General features: G+C 35.3%; 2 protein-coding genes across 2 annotated transcripts; one reads left to right on the top strand and one right to left on the bottom strand.

Moving 5' to 3' along the window:
• Window positions 1–9054: 9054 nt before the first annotated feature.
• Window positions 9055–10439, bottom strand: LOC146956439 (uncharacterized). Its single transcript, XM_085749338.1, has 2 exons — window positions 10342–10439; window positions 9055–10234 (listed from the first exon to the last, which is right to left on the bottom strand). Exons 1-2 carry the CDS (start codon window positions 10437–10439, stop codon window positions 9055–9057), a joined length of 1278 nt encoding a protein of 425 aa, XP_085605464.1.
• Window positions 10440–18327: 7888 nt separating this feature from the next.
• On the top strand, window positions 18328–20880 carry WRKY21 (WRKY DNA-binding protein 21). The gene is made up of 4 exons (XM_085728892.1): window positions 18328–18466; window positions 18880–19702; window positions 19804–19929; window positions 20449–20880. Exons 2-4 carry the CDS (start codon window positions 18900–18902, stop codon window positions 20591–20593), a joined length of 1074 nt encoding a protein of 357 aa, XP_085585018.1. The 5' UTR covers window positions 18328–18466; window positions 18880–18899; the 3' UTR covers window positions 20594–20880.
• Window positions 20881–21088: the final 208 nt, after the last annotated feature.

The raw sequence follows: 21088 nt of genomic DNA, 5'->3' as shown, positions 1-21088 counted from the left end.
ATGAAGTGACAAGTGCATTTGGCGTTGAAACAAGTGTGTGCACTTAAGTGGTTAATGAACACTACTTTAAAACAAATTGCTTAGAGTTTAAATTTTGGATGAAATTGTCATGTTTTACTTAACTACCAATTGGACTACAAATGATCAGAGTTCTTTCTCTTATAAATCAAAGACTCGAGTTAAGACAAAACAAATTGGATTACTGGAACCCCTATCCCTGAAAATCAAAGGGTGACAAAAAAATCTATTTGATGTAAAATTATTAGGAAAATATTTTTGAGTTGTGCTAATGTTGTTAGAGTTTATTTGACAAAAGTAGAAGATATGTGAAACATGATAAGTCAATTTTTAACCAAAAGTTTATTAACAACCCAAAACAAACCATAAAACTATAATGTGGTTTGTTTTGGGTTCAAGTGTGTTTAGTTAGTTCCACATGATTATGAATAGGTTAAACATTAAATATTTAGGTGAATCATATACATAATGTCTGAAAGTTTTAGGTAAAGATATTGTTTGAATCTCTATTTGGCCCACTATTATTCCTGTTGCTTCCCAAACTCCTGAAAAAGTGGTATCAAAGTCTTAGTTCAGCTTGGTGGGAGAGCGATGGGATCATAGCGTTTGGATCAAGTATGGAACATGGGATATTGTTAGGTTCAAGTGTGTAGCTAGTTTCACATCAACTATGAATGAATGTTAAGCATACAAGAGACATGACTCATGTATCTATTGTCTTATGATTTTTGATAGAGATACGTGTCTTCCTTTCTTATAATCTTGGTTTATTGTTGTTTCCAACACTCACCAGAACTCCTCAACAATTTGGTGATTTAGAGAGAATGACATCGAGGTTGGCGTGATAAAAATATTGTATATTAAATTCCTTCATTGACAAAAAAAATCATCTAGGAACACTTTTAATTCAAAAAATTGTCATATATATATATATATATATATATATATATATATATATATATAAAAGACCAGGGAATGTTATTAAAGTGATACTAATAATTAATTTGTTTAATAAATCATTATTTACACTTGAATAGAAGGCAAGCGGGCAACAAGCTGTGCCGCTAGACCTTTTTGGATGGCAAAACCAATCCTCGTGAACACAACATTCCTGGACCTAGGAGACATGACATTGTTATGCATGGCCTTTTGAACTCTATGTAGAAGGTCAACAACCTTTGGTGCTAGGAAACCAAAAGCGTCAAAAGCAAATGGTATAAAAGCATGTTGATTGTGAGAACACGCTTTCTCATGTTTGGCCACTTTGCTTGACGCAGCTTTTAGGGCTGCCTGTCCTACGGAAAAACTCTACTTAGTATGATGTGTGATAGAGCGATATAAGATGGATAAAAATTATTTTAGTTTGTTCAAAAAAAAAAGATGGATAAAAATTATTTGCACTTAGTTTTTATTGATTTGAAGAAAGGGTGTGATAAAGTTTCTTTTGTGAAAAGTCCTGGAGAAGAAAGGGCTTATGATTGTATATATTCTAACTATTAATGACTTTCATGACAGAGTCTCAACTAGTGTTTTGGCGCAAAGGGTGAAAACACATAAGATCTTTCCATTGCAATATGACTACACCAAGATCAATCAACTCTAATTCTTATCTTTTTTCATTTAGTCTTGGACAGATTTACATAACACATAGAAGATTGTTTCATTAATCAATTTCACTATTTCATTAAGAAAAATTATTCATCATATAAATACGATGAACATGTGTTTTAGAAGAAGAATATGGGAGAAAGGAGATAATAGAGAGAGATAGAGAGAGAGAGATATTTATTAGTTATGAAGAGTGATTACAACATGTCTAATATAAGAGGCTTATTCACATTGTTTGCTTAGTCTAATACAAACTTGAATTAAGACTATCATAACCAACTTAGAATTACATCTCAACAAATTCATTATGTTTCCATTTATGTCAATTTGGTGTGTTCTAATAATACACCCGTTTTTATGCTAGATGATCTAAGGAGACTCAGTTTGTCTTTGATTTCGGTAATTTAATTAAATTTTTATGGTACATAAAAAAACAATTGTATCAATAGTGTGCATTCCAAAATTCCAAAATCGATTCTGTTAATAAGGGGATCCTGCCCTGATAAAGTGACAGCATTAGCATGTGCCATTTGTCAACTGATTGAAGAAAGGTGAGGCAATGATTAGTTGGCAAATACCAAAGATAAACAAAAATTGATAACAAAACATATATACAAAAATTAGCAGAAGATATTTTTTGTGTTTTTTTGACAAAAAAATCATCAAAATTAGCAAAATATGGAATCTGAGTTGTAGTGAAACTTTGTAAAATTAATTGAGGACATCAAAGTTACATTGTTGAATTGTAGTAACACTGGTGATTTCAAAACATACCAACATAAATCAAATAACACATTTAGGGTCTGTTTGGTAAACACCAAAAAAGAGCTTTTAGCTCTTAGCTTCTAGCTTATAAGCTCATTTGACAAAAATAGCTCTGTTTGGTAACACTTTTTGACCATGAGCTTATAGCTTATTTCACGAGCTTATAAGCTATTTTTCAGAAGCTATTCCAAGTAGCGTTTGAGCTTATAGCTTATAGCTTCTCATATTTTCTTCTACTTTTACCCCTATTGTTTTATCTAAAATCCATTTTTACCCTTTTATTATAATTTAATTCAAACCTACAATTCCCTAATATACATCCCCCGTTTTTTTTCCCTAATAAATATACATCCCTCGTTATTATTTTTTTTGACAAATACATCCTTCGTTATTATTTATCTCACTTGTCTTATGTTGTTGACAATATATATATACCTCCATTTATCTTTTGCCTTATGTTGCTGACAATATATACCTCCATTTATCTTCTTTTTTTTTTTTGACAAAATACCTCCATTTATCTCTCTTGCCTTATGTTGTTGACAAAAAATATATATACCTCCGTTGACAAAAAAGTATATATACCTCGTTATACTTAAATAAATTTTTTAGTGAATAAAATTTAATTTACAATATAAAATATATATTAAATTTATAAATTTCAATTACTTTTTAAAAAACAAAATTGAATTAAGAATTCCTGAATATTTAAAGGGTTATGATAGAAGACACCTTTTATGAAGGTGTCTTTTATCAAGTTACTCTATGAGCATTTGCAAAAAGACACCAACTTACTTTTATGAAGGTGTCTTTTAGCAAAGTTATAACTAAAAAGTGAAAATCACACCTTAAGGTGTGACTTGTTAAAAGACACCACCAAAGGGTGGTTTGTAACAAAACCCATATTTAAATATCAAGTTATATAAACTTTATATTTTGAATTAATAATACCCTTTTATGTCATTTTACATTTATCAGCTAGTTAAACCGCTAATTTTACCAAACACTTCAACCAGCTTATCAGTCATCAGTCATCAGCTAGCTTATCAGCTAAAAACTATCAGCTAGCTTATCAGCTAAAAGCTATCAGCTAGCTTATCAGCTATCCGCTATTTTTACCAAACAGAGCCTTAGTGGCGACATATATCTTTGTTCCCCTTTTAGATAAAGTTCAACCGTTAAATTGTTTGTATTTGTAATAAAATAAAATTTGGCTTGAATTTCACATTTAATAGACTGGCTATTAATTAATAATAGTAAAAATAAAGTCACGTGGAATTTATTCTTTCGTATGATAGAAATTTAATTGATTTAAGCTTGCGTGTATGTACCTCAGATATAAAATGAGACAAATTCTATGACCTCAACAGAAATATGCTTCTTTTAGGTAAAGTGCAGCCATTTATGCTTATATTCAAATAAATTAACCTAAATATTTAGTGATCACAATCACTTAGACACGTATACACAAAAATAAATATTATTTGATTATTTTAAAATACATATTATTTACTTATTTTCTTTTTCTATCTTATTTAATTATGTGTCCAAATAGTGTGACCACATTTTTTTATTTTTTTTACAAAAGTGTGACCAAATATTATGACCATACAATACTTTCATATAAATTAAATACCACCAAACACATAATTTGTGCAACTTTTTTTTTGAACAAATCAAAATGAGATATATTAATAAACCAACGGTGTCGCTCCCCGCACAAGGTGTGCAAACGGATGACACCGGAAAATATTTACAAAGTTATGATGCCTAAATTAGAGCACCAACCACAACGAAGAAAATTACAACCGAACACCCATACAAAGAATGGGGTGTTTCCACCAATCATGGTAATTATAAGCAAAAGCTAACTGTTTTGATTTCAGCCAAAGGAAAGAATGAAGCTTCACTTTTTCAATGAGACTAAAGTGAGTAGAAACCGTATTTTGAAATACCCGTCTGTTCCTTTCCTTCCAAAGCACCCAAATAGTAACAAACCAAACAATCTTGAAGAAAAAGTGAGAATAGGTTGGCATACCTGCCATCTTAGTGAACTGAATAAAATGTTGTCGAAGCTCACCAGCGTGCACAAATGAAATGCCTAACCAATTCCAAACTAGAGCCCAAAGATCAGCAGATAAAGTACAATGAAGAAATAGATGTGACACAGATTCATTACATTCACACCCAAATGCACGCGACGTGTCCGTGCAAGGGAGGACACCGCGAATCGCCAAGTTGTCTTTAGTTGGAATGCGATTACGAAGAAGACGCCATACAAACAAAGACACCTTCAAAGGGACATGCTTATGCCAAACGTTGTCAACAAGGGACCTGTCCACCATGTCCTCCGTCGTAGTAATAAAGTGGTAGGCTCCCCGCACCGTATACCCATGAATAGGATCAGGCAGCCACCTCCAAGTATCATGAACAGTATCCTGCAAAACAATGTTACATAATAAAAGTGAACATTCCCTCACAGACTCCTCCTCCCACGCAAACGACGCCTCCACACCCACGCCCCTTCGTCAATACCCCAACTGCGATCCTTCATGTCTCCCACCGAACAGTCCTTTACCACCGCCAAATCAAAAAGGCGAGGAAATTTCAATCTCAGCGGGATGTCACCAATCCACCTATCATGCCAAAAAAAGGTATCCCTCTCATCTCCTACCACCCGCGTAATATTATCTTCAAACCAATTCCCCACTCCCTCACCTACTCCCTCACGAATACGACACAACATCTTCCACCACACCGATGAGTTTCTCCCACCCTCTCTAAGTTGCCCACTAGCCTCCCCATAGCGTGCTTTCAGCACACGATACCACAAACCCCCCTTCTCCGTCAACATTCTCCAACACCACTTACCCAACAAAGAAATATTAAAAGCTCCTATCCTCCTAACCCCCAGCCCCCCATCCTCCTTTGGTAAACAAATCGAATCCCATTTAATCCAAGCAATTTTCCGATTAACCTCACAACCCCCCCCCCCAAAAAAAATCTTTTAAAAATAGATTCAATAGAAGAAATTATACCTGCAGGGGCTTTGAAAAAGGAAAGAAAGTAAACCGGAAGAGAGGACATAATAGATTTCAGAAGAACCATACGGCCACCAAAAGAAAGAAATTTGTTACTCCACGACGACAAACGAGCCTCAATTCGGTCCACTACAGGTTTCCAAAAACTCAACTTCCTCGAATCACCACCAATGGGAAGACCCAAGTAAACAAAAGGAATAGAACCACGTCGACAATTCATCACTGACGCCGCTTCCGTCAACCAAGAATCATGAATATTCACACCTGTCAGCAAGATTTTATGAAAATTAACTTTTAACCCAGACACCTCCTCGAACAAAAGCAATACCGCCCTCATCGAGCCCACGTTCAACCAGCTTTTTTCACCAATAATAAGGGTGTCATCAGCAAACTGAAGATGGGATAATCGGACATCATTCCTTTCACCTACTCCAAAACCGCGAAACAAATTGGCCTCTACCACCGCATTCATCAACACATTAAAACCTTCAGTTGCTAATAAAAATAAGAAAGGCGAGAGAGGGTCCCCCTGTCGAAGGCCCCGCTCAATAGGAAATTCTTCCGTCGGATACCCATTGACAAGAACCGACGCCGTTGCAGTTCCAACACACTCTGAAATCCACTTTTGCCGCAACGTTGGAAAATTCATACTAATCATCACTGACTCAAGGTATTTTAAATCGACTGAGTCATATGCCTTTTCAAAATCCACTTTGAACAAGAGCAGCTCCTTATTCATTCGCCTAGCTTTATCAACAACCTCATTGGCTATCAGAATTCCATCTAAAATTTGCTTTCCTTTGACAAACGCTGATTGAGAGTCGAAAACTACACTGCCAATAACTATCCGCAAATGATTAGCTAAGACCTTCGCTAACACCTTATACATACACCCCACCAGAGAAATAGGACGATAATCATTCAAGCGTTGAGGGCTATTCACCTTTGGAATCAAAGCTATAAAAGTAGAGTTTATCCCCTTTGACAATTTTCCGTTACGATGAAACTCCGTTAAAAAGGTCATAAAGTCAACCTTCAAAATATCCCAAAATTTTCTGATGAAATCAAAGTTGATATCGTCCGGTCCCGGACTATTACAACCGTCACAACCCCACACTGCCTGTTGAACTTCTTCTAATGAAAATGGTCTTGTCAAATTACCTGCCTCACCAAAAGAGATTTTTTGAAATTGAAGTCCATGAATACCTGACCGCGTCCCCCCACTGTTTTAAAGTGAGTGGAGAAATGATCGAAGACTACATCTCTAATATTTTGAACACCTTCCACAATAACGCCACCCACTGAGACCATATTGATTGCATTTTGACGTTGTCGATTTGACATCACACCGTGAAATTTTTTTGAATTAGCGTCACCTTCCTGTAGCCAATTCATTCTTGATTTTTGCCAACTGATACTATTCTGAGCCCGGGCTAAAGAATGCAAATTAAGAGATAAGTCATGAAGCTCATCTAACTCATCCTCTTGTAACAAAGACGTCTCTCCTTTAGAGTCCAAAATCGAAATTCGATCCTTAATCATCGTAATCTTGCCATTCAAATTCTGCGAGTGTTGACAGTGCCACTCCTTAAGACTTGCTTTCACCAATTTCAGCTTCTGTCTTAACACAAAACCGCCCCAACCTTGTAACTGAAAGGACCCCTATTTATTTCGAACAAAATCCGCATATCCTGGAAAATCAGCCCAACACTTCAACATACGTAACGGACGCGGTCCCCAATTAGCTTCATCGACATGTAACGATAGAGGCACATGATCGGAAAGCCCCCGTTGATGAGCAACCTGAATACTATTAGGCCAACATTCACACCACTTTGCAGATAATAGGAATCGATCAAGTCTACTCATAGACATGCCATCACCACGATACCAGGTAAACAACCGACCACATATAGGCAAATCAATCAAAAAATTGTCTTCAATAAATTTGTTGAAACAATCTGCATCGGACTGCCTAAAAATTGTCCACTACCCCTTTTTTCTTCTGGATTACGAACGGAATTGAAGTCCCCACAAACACACAGACACACATCATTAGTATTAGCAACTATCGGCGACAAGATTTCCCACAAAGCCCGCTTAGCCACCGAATCACAAGGCGCGTACACATTAATAATAACAAAATCTTCTCCAATACGAACAATCGTGCCTTTAATCACTAACACATGACTAAAACTCATGGTTGACCAAACGTTAACACAGGATGTGTCCCACACCGTCACCAAACCCCTAGAAGCTCCCACCGACGGTTGATAAGAATACCCACAAGCTGTATCACCCCACAAAGATTTAATCATCACGTCGTCGACAACTCCCAATTTAGACTCTTGAATACACAAAACAAAAGGATGCTTTTCAAAAACCAGCTTCCGGACCTCCACCCTCTTCTCACCACCTCCTAACCCCCTCACATTATAAGACACCACCTTCATTGAAAACACTGACCCCCCTAACACCAGCCAACCGAAACTATTCAACAACCCGTCCCCATTCCCTCAATACCCACTTCTCCCTTAAAACCCACCCCTCCACCACCAACAGCCCGCCAACCTTTCCTTGCCTCCCTCGTCAACAAATTAAAACTATTTGATGTCTCACATTGAAAACTCACACCTACAGTCTTACCAATATCCTTAACATCCGCCTCGACGTCTCTAGGCTTACCATTTAACAATACCCAATTTTCCCAATCCTTGTTTACTGAGGAAACTGAATTTTTTGTAGATTCAGAAGTAGATGTGTCAGCTGATGTCGATTTATTCTTACCTTTACGGGTCTTTCTTTTTCTATCATGCCTTTTCAGGATTTTTAAAATTTCTTTCCGATCATTTACCGGCATATGAGCAACTCTTTTGATAAAGCCAACGGAACGCTTAACATTTCCTCCTTTACTTTCCTTTGACGTGAAAGTGAAAGAATCATCACAAGGCTGCCCTTTACCCCCTTCAGAAACTGCAACAGTAGCTTGTAAACAAGTAGGAGATGACACATTACCACCACGATTTTCTTGCGAGCTAGATAACCAATCGAGGCTCCACATCACTACACCACTGCGCATAACAGACCCATCAGCTTTCTGTTTTTGTGAAATACGAATAGAAGGTGAATTTGCTTCTATTATTGGTTGCAAAATAGGTTGCAACGGCTGATGGAATTGCTGCTCCCCACTAGCCAATAAATCTTCCTTCATAACATCATGTATTGGAATACAAGCTTCTGGTAACTTTTCCCCTTTATGCTCCACCTCTTTCTTGCCATCATGCTTACGGTGCTGATTGTGTTGCTGCTCCACATTAACATTTTCAATTTTCTTCACAGCAGTATGTTTTTTAATAATAATTTCTGCCTGTTGTTCCCTTTTTTGCTCCATAACAGCAATATGTTTTTTAATAATAGCTTCTGCCTGTTGTTCCCTTTTTTGCTCCATAATTTTTTTACCATCATGCTTGCACCACAAATTATGTAAGTCATCAACCAATTCGTCCAACTCCCATTCCCCTTGAACCTCTTCAAAATCAGCGTCAACATTAATTGGTAAAGGATACAGACAAGAATCATTCACCTCTTCCGTTAAAAAAGCGTCCTCCCCCAAGCAACATCCTCACTCCTCAACCAACTTAATGGGAAAATTGCAACCATCAATACAAAATAGGTGTGACGTATTCACTATTTCAATATTAGACGTTGAAATAAGAATACGTGCAAAATCTAGTCGTGCCTTGTCCACCGTACACTCGTCCGCATGAATAAACCTTCCCATGCTAGACACACATAACCTGAAAAAGTCCTCATTCCATGCATGAATGGGCACCCCATAAACACGTACCCATGCACCGCGCTCATACCGCACTTCCGATGCCGACCATTTTTGAACATCAGCAAACAACACTCCAAAAAAATGCATCGCATCATTAAAGACCTCCGAAATATCCCCTCCATCAGAACAATATAAAAACACTTTTTCCCCACCCATTGGAATCACGACTACATGGGGAAACCCAGCATCCACAACTCTTTGTTGCAAAGCCAGTGTCGATTCACCTACCTGCACCGTCGCTACCATACCCATCTTGGCCCACTGACGATTGTCCTGATGAGTATTAAAAACCGGAACAGAATGAGTATTCGAACCAAAAGGAAGCTGCTGTTGTTTCAGTTTCACCGGCACAGCCACTGGTTCCTCCTCCTTGCGACGTGCACCTGACACCCCTTCATTACCTTCCTTCATTCCTCCCCCAATGACATCAGGCCTCTGCCCCGTTTTCCTCCCTCCCTCAACCGTGCTCCCCACCTCCTCCACCGTCCGAATCTTTTTCTTTACTCCCTCACCCACCACCGGCACCTCAACATTACCAACAATCACATTCTTCACACCCTCACCTTGCTTCCCCAACACCGTATTTCCCCATCTCACATTTTTTACCCCCTCCCTTCTTGTCTTCACAACCGCTTGCCCCTTCACCACCATAACCCTCACAACCGGCGCGACAACAACATCATTGTGCGCAAACCTATCAAACCTAGCTTCTCTAGCCCAAACACGACAATTGTCTAACCAAACATTATTCACTGCCCGTATAAGTTTCTCACTATTCTTGACATTAACATAACGTACGAAACCAAACTCCTGACCTCTAGCATTCTTATGACGAGCCACAAACACATCGGTCAGGATACCACATACCTCGAAAGCTTGTCTCAATCGAAACAAAGGAATGTTGTCAGGAAAATTAGTAACATACAACGCAACCTTCCTCACAGAGTTCCCTGCGTTAACTGTTCTATTATGTCATTCCGCCGATGATAAACGTTCTCCATGATTGTTGGAAGCACGTCCATCTTGATTGTTGTCCCAAGAAATCTGATCCCACATAGATGCATTGTAAACCCTGCGTGACTCCTTTTGCCGTTCCTGTCCCAAAACCCTAGCCGCTCCTCAATGCCTGTCTGATTCCCTTGACCTGTCTGATTCCCTTGACCTGTCATGTCCTCTGTACTCTGGTTCCTTCACTTTCCTCTTCCTAGACCGCACCACAGACCAATCTCCCCTATCCCCCCCAATTTCTGCCACCCTGGCTGGACCCCACTCCCCCCAGTGTATCTCTCTGTCGGTGAAAGATTCCGACGCGGTTGTCCGTAGGAAACCCTAGGGCGACCACCACTCATTCTCTCTCTTAAATTTGTCCTTACCCTACAAATCATAAGCTTTTGAAAGGTTAAAAGCTTAACGCGCCAGGTAGGGGACGAACCTTTGTGCAACCTTACTAGTTAAGTATTTTTCTTTTGACAAACTAGCTATCAACATATAAAATTCCTATTGTGATTGTTTCTTCCTGTGCAAGCCACTGGCTTGAAGCCAGCCATAGCATAATGATTGTATTTCTTTCACTTCAATTAATTAATCAAGTTTCAATTTAAATATATCACAACTTAGAATAAACTGTCATTTTCATCTTTTACTAAGGTATTAAATGTATCAAAATAACAAAAGCTTAACTAATCATATTTTTTGTCTATTTCAAAACAAAATATAAAAAATCATATATTTTCTCAATCATTATAGTCAATAATTATGTTTTTCATTAATCAATTTTGTTGTCAAATCTATCTTTCAATTTGATTTATAAAACTATTAAAAAAATTATTTAAAAAAACTATAAATATCGTCTCACATAATTAGAGATCAAATGATTTTTTTTTTTTTTGAATAAGAGATCAAATTGATTATTTACTCATCAATTCAATTGCAACCATGATTTCCGAGTCTCGTTCCTTTATGTGTGATCTTTTCTGTAATAATAAGGGTCTTGTTAACAAGTGTCCTAAGAGCATTATTTAAGGAACCCACAAAAGAAAAATATATTTTGAAAATATAAGTCAAACATTTGTTAAAGTCATACTCGTACAATTTCCAATGCAAAAATTGCCACTTTTATATGCTTAAACAATATCATTAGGACACTTATTAACATTTTCCTAATAAAAATAGGAAAATGATAACATGTGCCCTTGGGGCACATATTAAGAAATTTAAAATAGAAACAATTGTCTCAAAAGTTGTGCATTTGATTTTATTCAACTTTTAAAAGTCAAAATTTTGTTGTTTTCTATAAAAAGTTTCTAATTTTGAATTCCTTAACTTGTGCCCTAAGGGCACAAGATAACAAGACCCATAAAAATAATACCCCATGTCAATCTCTTTAGAGTAAATTAGTGCTATGAAGAAAGAGAATAAAAAAAACAATGAGAAGATGAGTGAGCAATCACTAGACTAATGTGAGTTTAGTTATAGATTTGGGTTAGTGCAAGATTGGTCAAATCCAACATAATAGTTGTGGCATTGGAGGATGAAGTGAAAATATTAGTATGTTATGTCACGCTTTGGATAATCAAAGTAATAATCCACTTGATTACACAAACCCACTTTGCAACAAAGGCAGAGGCTATTGTTACCAAAAAAGTCAACGAGTGGGCCCTTACTTCACTTCCGTGTCAGTGAGTTGCCAATCGAACGATATTCCCATGGCGCACGCTAGCATCAAGCGTACGGTAAGAGTAGTCGAGTCAAGTGAGCACTTGCCTTGGGATACGCGTCGCTACTTTTACACTTGTTTCTATTTCATTGGTTGATATTGTCAAATCACTTTATTAAAACTTCATAATCATTTACATTTGTGATTTTTTGACTAAATAAAATAGAGTAAATCAAGTGACCTTGAGTTTAGTTTAATTGTTAAGAACATTGTATAACATATTTAGGTGTTGAAGTTCAAACTTCACCTACTTCAATAAATTTTAAAATGTGTAAGTTTCAATTGTTGGGTTACTTGACCAAAAAAAGAGTAAATAAACAAAAAGAAATTATTAACTTGCTAATCTTCTTGGGTAATGGTCTTAGACACAAAGTCTCCAAATAATGAAATATTTAGTTGCTATTCTTTATAGAGTAATGATATTTTGACATTCATTTGATGACAACTTTGTTGACAACCTTGTTTTTCTCACTTCTTATTGGTCAAAAACAATGGAGAGAGAAAAAGGAAGAGAGAGGATAACAACATCATGTGAGTATGAGAGAGAAAGTTGTCAAAAAGTGGTTGTCAAAATATCATTTTTCTTCTTTATAACTACTGGGGAGCACGACGTTATTGGCAATGCAAAAGATTCAAAACTATAGAAATATGTTTGCTCTAGAAATTGACCATCATCGTTACAAAATATTTAGAGATCAATTTAGAGCAACATATTTATGAAGTTTAATGATTTAGAGATCAATTTGTTAGATTGCTGTCAATTTTAAATGGTATTTTACACATAAGTGTAAAATTTGAAAGTGATATTTGTTCATAAGATTATAAGGTGTGGGGTTTGCGTAAATGCTACACTTAAAAAAATCCAATTTTTTTCAACATATTTTATGAAAACAAAAAAAGAACAATTACTCATGTGACATGACAATCAAGAGCCACATCATGTTAACTAAAAATAAGAAGAATGCTCACATACCCATAGTGATTCTCTTAGTTGTGTTGTCATCTTAGAACCATAGTTTAATAGGGTTTAGTTATTCATAGTAACTAAAGATAAATTCGAGTGTGAGAAGAGAGACTTCTCCTTTGAAGCTCCTAGTGGTTGCTTCCCTCTTGAACCACTTCATTCTAAATGAAAAATAATGAATGAGAGGAGTTGTATTTATAGGCAAAGTTTCCACCTGGGTTTGGGCCTTAAAACTATATTTTTTCACCAAAATAGCACACCGGGCACGCGCATGACTCGCTGGAGGAGGGTGCATAAGTGTGTTTTGTGCACCCAAGGGTGCATGGCAAACACCCAGGGGAGCATGAGTGTATTTTTGCACGCCTGAGGGTGCCTGGATCACACTCGTGGGCGCACCAGTGTGCTTTTTTCGCACGTAATCATATGTTTCTTCATACGTTGGGTGTTTTCTTCCATATAACTTGTCTTGGAACTTGGAATAGAATTTCTCCTTCTTGTAATGTCTTTAGAGGCCTCTTTAATCTTCATTCATTGTCTTTCCATTTCTTCACGAATCTTCAAGATGCTTTGCTTTGTCGATTTGCATGATTTCTTTTTAAATTACATCAAAACACTTTAGAATTGATATGTTTTGGGAAAACTAGAATTACATGAATCGATATGAAAACATTACAAAATGTTCTGAAAGTCATAAGCAATTGCTCTAAAACTCCTCTATCTTGGATCAAAACTAAATAAAAATGTCTAAAAAATATGCTAAGAATAACGTAAGACGACTTGTCATCACAACCCCAAAATTAAATTGTTGCTTGTCCTCAAGTAACGAAAGAGAATAAATTTTAAGCTTTGCATATTTTTTAGGAAAAAAAATCTTTCTGAAGAGGTTGCTCAGATCGTCATTTCGTCCCATTTATAGACTTGACTAACTTAAACCTTTCATGCGAGCGGGACAGACTTAAAGAAGATACCTCACACTTTCAGCCACACTTTTTCTAGGATACATGTATGTATAACCTAAAGCCAGTAGGGTTGGTCACGATATTTGTCCACTTCAGTCGTCACGTGAATGTACTTTGCTGTAAATTTGAGACAATTTTAAATAGACATTCAAGATCAAACTACACACACACTCTATAAGGTCTTTCAGAGTTATAAAGTGAAATAGGTTAATGTGAGATATACTTGGGAAAGTAGGCCTATAAAACAATATTGAGTTAGATTTTCAACCTACGGATTCCTACTAAACAAGGAAGTATTACCAACTTTCCTTCCTTAAACCAAAACAAAATGTGTATTGAGTATAACTATTTATCTTTAATTTTACGAGATAGATACAATGAAGTATCACCAACCTTCCTTCCTTAAACCAAAACAATATAGGTACTAAGTAGAACTATTAACAATGAAGTATTTATCTTTCATTTTTATATGATGAATGGGAGAAGTTAAATTTATTTCTTAAGAGGTGTCCTCATCATAAGTTTGACGAGATGCAAAAGATGAAAATGTTTGTTATTGATTTGAAGGATCGAACATGTATGTTATTGAATGCTTCGGTGGGAGACACTAGTAAGTGTCTTATAATATGTTTGGATCTATGAAGTGTAGTAATAAAAATGCTCAATGTTACAGCTCTGTTTGGCAAGACTAAAAAGTTAGCTTATATCTTATAGCGGATAGCTTATAAACTCATATGACAAAAAAAGTTTCGTATGGTAACGGTCCTATTATAACGAACTTATAGCTTATTTTAAAAACTTTTAGCTTATTTTCAAGACGCTATTTCAAGTAGCGTTTGAGCTTATAGCTTGTCATTTTTTCTTCTATTTCTACCGTTATTATTTTATCTAAACTCCATTTTTACCCATTGTCATTTATTAATATAACTGCATCATAAATACTAATGTCATATAGTTAGTTTTGTAGTTCAATGTCAGAAATTTCTGAACTCACGCTTATTATATGGTGACATATGTAACAAGCTATAAGCATGTTGGTTTGATTTCACAAAATTTTGAACCCAGATTCATTACACAATGACATATGTGACAAATTTTCAACGCATGAATGCAACGTCACAAATTTTTGAACACACATTCATGGATTTGAGATACTCCCTCCCTCCAGTCTTATATATAAGAAAAGATTCTTTTTTTATATACATTGAATAATTAATGTATCTCGTTTACAATAAAGACTAGATACATTGATTATTAAATATATCTAAAAAAAGATTTTTTTCTTATATACATGACCGGAGGGAGTATATATATAGACACACACATATATAATCTCAATTTGATGAAGGAGGTAGAAATTAGAGAGAGTGGGGGGAAATGAGAGGATCCAGGGGCGGATCCATGTTGGGGCAATGTGGAGCTATAGCTCCACATGCTTTTTCCTTTTATTTTTTATTTTTTTTATATATATAATAGGTAAAATGCAGCAGCAGAATACTGAACTTTTACAGTGTGTTTTAAGCTTGAGTCCCGCAAAGTCATTTACAGCTTTTGATGTGAACAAGTTATTGAGAATGATTGAGTTTTATCCAAATTATTTTATAGATGTGTTGAAAGTGACGTTACACATTCAACTTAAGAATTATGTTACAGATGTTCGATCTGACCCAAAATTTGCTAAGTTGAAAGGGCTTTCAGATCTTTGTGCAAAACATGTAGAAACAAATAAGTGCAACACATTTGCTATGGTTTATAAACTTTTGAAGTTGGCTTTGCTCTTGCCGGTAGCAACTGCAGGTGTTGAACGTGTTTTTTCAGATATGAAAGTTGTGAAGAGATGTCCGTCTTGTAACTTATATATAGAAAGAGATGTGCTTTTAACAATTAGCAATGATGTCATTTTAGCTCATTTTCAACAAATGGATAGAAGATGATGATGTATTTTAGCTCATTTTCAACAAATGGATATAAGACAATTTTCATTGTAATGTATTGTATCAAACTGTATTATTTTTTATTTTTAATGTAGTTTGCATTATTTTTTGTTTGAAATTTTAGCTCCACATGTACCTAAAGTCTGGATCCGCCCCTGAGAGGATCCAATCTCAATTTGCACATTTATCTCATTGAAAAATATATATGTAACCGTTTTAAAACGTATTCACGGACAAACAATACTTGAAAAAAATATTCAATTGTATAGGCTAAGCATGACTTATTTTTTTGGTCAGGTAGCCAAGTGGCTAGATTCATACACATTATGTGTGAAGAAGTGGGAAATCCAAGGTTCGAACCCCGACCCCTGCACATAATATCCCTGGTAGCTACCAACTGCACATAATAGGCTAAGCATGACTACTACTATTTTACCAATTTCTAAAATATTAAAAGTTTAAATAAGAATTCATACTCTCTTTTGTTATAAATATAAAAAAAAAATATCAAATGTATTTTGTTCGAAATTCGACCTAAATATATATGACTATTTACAATGACCTGTGATTTTAGTGTGTTGGTTCAATTTCACAAAATTTTGAATCCACGTTCATTACACAATGATGTATGTGATAGGTATTGAACGTGTGAATTCAACGCCACAAATTTTTGAACTCTCATTCATCTCACTGAAATATATATAACCGATTTTAAACGCATTCACAAACATATAATACTAAATAGAGAAGTTTAAATAAGAATTTATAATCTCTTTTGTTATAAATATACGGGAAAAACTCAAATGTATTTGGTTCGAAATTCAGACTAAACATATTTGACTATTTACGGTACCTATGTAACAGGTTTTAAGCGCGTTGGCTCAATTCATAAAATTTTGAACCCACATTCATTACATTGTGGTGAATATGGTAGATTTTGAACGTGTGTATTCAACGTAATAAATTTTTAAACTCACATTCATCACTGAAATACATGCAACCGATTTTAAACGCATTCATAAACACATGTAGCCAATTCTTACAATATTAAATAGAGAAGTTTAAATAAGAATTCATAATCTCTTTTGTTATAAATATACGGGGGGAAAACAAATATATTTGGTTCGAAATTTTGGCTAAATATATTTGACTATCTACGGTAACCTATGTAACAGGTTTTAAGCGCGTTGGTTTAATTTCATAAAATTTTGAACCCACATCATTACATTGTGGCGTATATGGTAGATTTTGAACGCATGTATTCAACGTAATAAATTATTGAACTCACATTTATCTCATGTAACCGATTTTAAACGCGTTCACACGTACATAATACATGGAGGAAAAAATTCACTAGTATATGTTAGGCATGACTACTAATATTTAGCCAATTCTTAAAACTTAAAATATGAAATAGAGAAGTTTAAATAAGAATTCATAATCTCTTTTGTTATAGATATACGGGAAAAAAATCAAATGTGTTTGGTTCAAAATTCGGGCTAAATATGTTTGACTGTCTATAGTGACCTATGTAACATGTTTTAAGCGCGTTGGCTCAATTTCATAAAATTTTGAACCTGCATTCATTACTCTGTGGCGTATATGGCAGATTTTAAACGCGTGTATTTAACTTAATAAATTTTTGAACTCACATTCATCTCACTGAAATACATGCATGTAACCGATTTTAAACGCGTTTACAGCACATATTACATGGAGTATATGCTAAGCATGGCTGGCTACTAATATTTAGCCAATTTCTAAAATACTAATTAGAGAAGTTTAAAGTATTTAGTTCAAATTCATACTAAATTACATTGAAACTTTTTACTCTATATTTAAAACAAAATGATGTATTGGTTAAAGAAAATAATATTAACATAAATGAAAAATTGCTAATATTCTAAGAAAACTTACCCGGGACCAGTTAGATTTTATCCAGTCAAAAGTTTGTGAAAGAAATTAAACTTAAACAGTTTACTAGTTTACTTCAGTCAAGATAAACTTACTTTTAAACATTGAAAGAACACATCAATAAGGTAAATCCAAAACTCTTTTTTTGAAGGAAGGTAAATCCAAAATTTCAAACCAATTACAAAAATCAGAAACACAGTATAATAAATTGAATCAAGAAGTAAAAGTAGTAAAAGTGAAGCTGAAATGGGTAGGTCTAAGAAAATATTAATTAAAGCTGAAATAAGGGAAGAAAAAGAATAACAAAGGTCTTCATGTGGGTCCCACCTTCAAATCTGTGACAGAGACAGCAGTTTCATTTCTCAAGCTGTTTCTCATGCTCTCTCTCTCTTTCTCTTGTGTGTGTTTTTTTCTTATTTAAACTCTAAACTCATCTTTTTTTTTCCTCCCTCCCTCTCTCTCTATCTCTCTCTCACTAGAGTATAGCTACAAATATAAAATTGTTTTATTTTTTGCTTGTTTCTTAGGACTTTAATTTATAAATGTTTTTAGTCTAAAGTTAGAACCTTTGTATTCTTATGTGTGTGTGATGGTTGTGTGAACTCTCAAAGAAACCAAAGTCCTCTCTTCACACCTTCAATCTCAAACCCATGGAAACATCAACAACAGCAACAAGATTCTAGGGTTTGACAACAACAACTTCATCAAGGTTTGTCTGTACTTTGATGTTTTTTTGTTGGTTTTTTTTTGTCACATGAAAATTGGGTCTTTTTATTTTTATTTTTTTTATCTTTGGTCTTTTTAATGTAATGTTGAAAGGCACTATTACTTGATTCTGATTCATGGGTCTTTTCTGTTTCAAAAAAAATTCAACCTTTATCTTCTCATGAACTGAAATTTTGTAACTTTAACTAAAAATAAAAATCCTATTTTTGCGGTTCATTGTCTGGTGAAAAATGGGATTTTTTTTTCATCTGGGTATTTTTATCTAACACATGAGAATCAATGTCTGATATATTTGTGGATAAATGAGATGCTTTCTTTGTATTTTGGTGTGTGCTTCTTTTGATTCAGGAACTTGGTTTTTTTTTTAATATTTTTATTTTCTGAATTTTTTTATAGATAGAAAGAGGGAGGCTAAAATGGAAGAAGTTGAACAAGCAAGCAGAACAGCTGTTGAAAGCTGTCATAGAGTTCTAAGTATGTTGTCTCAATCAAGGGATCAAGTTCATCATAGGAATTTAACTGTTGAAACTGGTGAAGCTGTGAATAGGTTCAAGAAAGTTGTGTCTTTGCTTCATGGTTTGGATCATTCAAGAGTTAGGAAGCTTAAAAATCTTCAAAATGTCCCTTATCCTCAAACTGCTTTCTTAGACAACCCAAATTGCAAAAGAAACATCATCAACCATCACACCAAAAATGTTCACTTTACTCAAACTACCTATCCTCAAAATTCAGTTCAGGAACTTGGTTCAACCCTAAGAAATCCACTTTCTCTTGGAAACCCTTCTTTGGAATTGAGTTCAAACGGGAAAAGTCCGCTTCACCTTGCTCAACAAGCTGCATCAAATCACTATCAGTTCTATCAGCCGCAGCAACAGCATCATCACCAACAGCAGCTGCAGCAACAAAGGTTGTTGTTGCAGCAGCAGCAACAAATGAAGCATCAAGCTGAAATGATGTTCCGAAGGAACACCAGCGGCATAAGCCTTAATTTTGACAAGGCTACTAGCAGCACACCAACAATGTCGTCTACTAGGTCTTTCATTTCCTCCTTGAGCATAGACGGAAGCGTGGCTAACGTGGATGGAAGTTCCTTCCATTTGATTGGAGCTCCGATCTCTTCAGATCAGAATTCACAGCACAAGAGGAAATGTTCTGCTAGAGGCGATGAGGGAAGCTTGAAATGTAGTAGCAGTTCTAAATGCCATTGCTCAAAGAAGAGGTAATTCTAATGGTTGATACATTAATGGTTAATTTCTGTTACTTTAAAGGTTTAACAAACCATTGTAATATGATATTAATAACTTTGTGTGTTCTTGACAGGAAGCATAGAGTGAAGAGATCAATTAAGGTGCCTGCTATCAGCAACAAGCTTGCGGATATCCCTCCTGATGATTACTCATGGAGGAAGTACGGGCAGAAGCCTATCAAGGGCTCTCCTCACCCTAGGTATGTCCAACCGTTTTGCTATTTGAGATTTAATTTTATTGATTCGATTCAAGGAGCAAATGAATATGACTGTGCTGTGATAAACAATAATTTTATAAAACTTCTGAACTATTTTGTTATGCTGCTTGGTGTACATTTATGATTTTATCTTCTTTTGTGTCATTATAGTATGTTGACATGATCTGATTGATGTACTAGCCTGTGGGGATTTAAATAATTTTGGTCTATGTGTGGATATGTAATATGTTGATTGGAGTTCTGCTAATATATTCCTTTGTCCATGTTTGTAATTTTCATTACAAATATCATATTGACAGTTCCATATGTTCGATAGCCCTTTTTTTTTAACTTGAACATGTTTGAGAAACCGATTTTGCAATTTTGATGCTCTAGGTGTAAAATTTATGCTCCATTATTGTCACATTATTGTCAATCAAATGAAGGTGAAATCTGAACTACAACTCTACAAGTTTTATGTGTGATGAAACTGATTGTAATGTCTTGATTTTGTTTCTTCAGGGGGTATTATAAGTGCAGCAGCATGAGAGGCTGCCCTGCTAGGAAGCATGTTGAGAGGTGCTTGGATGAGCCTACTATGCTAATGGTTACCTATGAAGGCGAGCATAATCACGCCAAGGTACCAACACAACCTGCAAATGCATGAACTGCATGGAGAGTCCCGTCATTCTATTTGTGAAGACCTCTATGTGATTGGCTTGAGATGTTTCTGTACATATTTCAAGTGATGCGAGCAGGACTGCAGATTTTGCCTTTTGGGTAGTAGCTTGGTTGGGGAGTCGTTTATTTAGAGGGAGTGATGAAGATCACTGGTTTAGTGCTGGAGTATGTAAAATTGGATAGTTTCAATTCGTAAGAACAATTTTATTTTTCTTTAGTATGTTATTAAACATTTCAGGGTTCTCTAAATTAATGGAAATTGTCTTCGGAAAATGGTTGAGTTCTTTCAATTTTGTTTTTTCGAATCAAGGTTCTAGCAAATTGATTGTCATAGTGATATACAGCACAACAATTGATTCTAGTAACTATAAGTATCACATAATCTATGTGCGTATACATAGTATGGTTATCTTTGTTTTGGGTGTTAAAACAGCTTAAGCTAGTTTTTGCGTTTGGAAAACACACTTTCTATGGTGGTATT

Source organism: Medicago sativa, chromosome 1, assembly GCF_051527215.1.
Source record: "Medicago sativa cultivar Bolivia chromosome 1, Bolivia_mono, whole genome shotgun sequence".
In the NCBI taxonomy this organism is placed as follows: Eukaryota; Viridiplantae; Streptophyta; class Magnoliopsida; order Fabales; family Fabaceae; genus Medicago; species Medicago sativa.
The sequence above is the reverse complement of the archived record's forward strand: the minus strand, read 5'-3'. Positions and strand labels throughout refer to the sequence as shown.

Coding starts and splice junctions, on each gene's coding strand:
- LOC146956439 (XM_085749338.1), bottom strand. CDS start 10,439: ATGACAGGTCAAGGGAATCAGACAGGTCAAGGGAATCAGACAGGCATT. Junction 10,235..10,341: donor GGCAAAAGGAGTCACGCAGG/GTTTACAATGCA, acceptor ATGACATAATAG/AACAGTTAACGCAGGGAACT.
- WRKY21 (XM_085728892.1), top strand. CDS start 18,900: ATGGAAGAAGTTGAACAAGCAAGCAGAACAGCTGTTGAAAGCTGTCAT. Junction 19,703..19,803: donor TGCCATTGCTCAAAGAAGAG/GTAATTCTAATG, acceptor TGTTCTTGACAG/GAAGCATAGAGTGAAGAGAT. Junction 19,930..20,448: donor AAGGGCTCTCCTCACCCTAG/GTATGTCCAACC, acceptor TTGTTTCTTCAG/GGGGTATTATAAGTGCAGCA.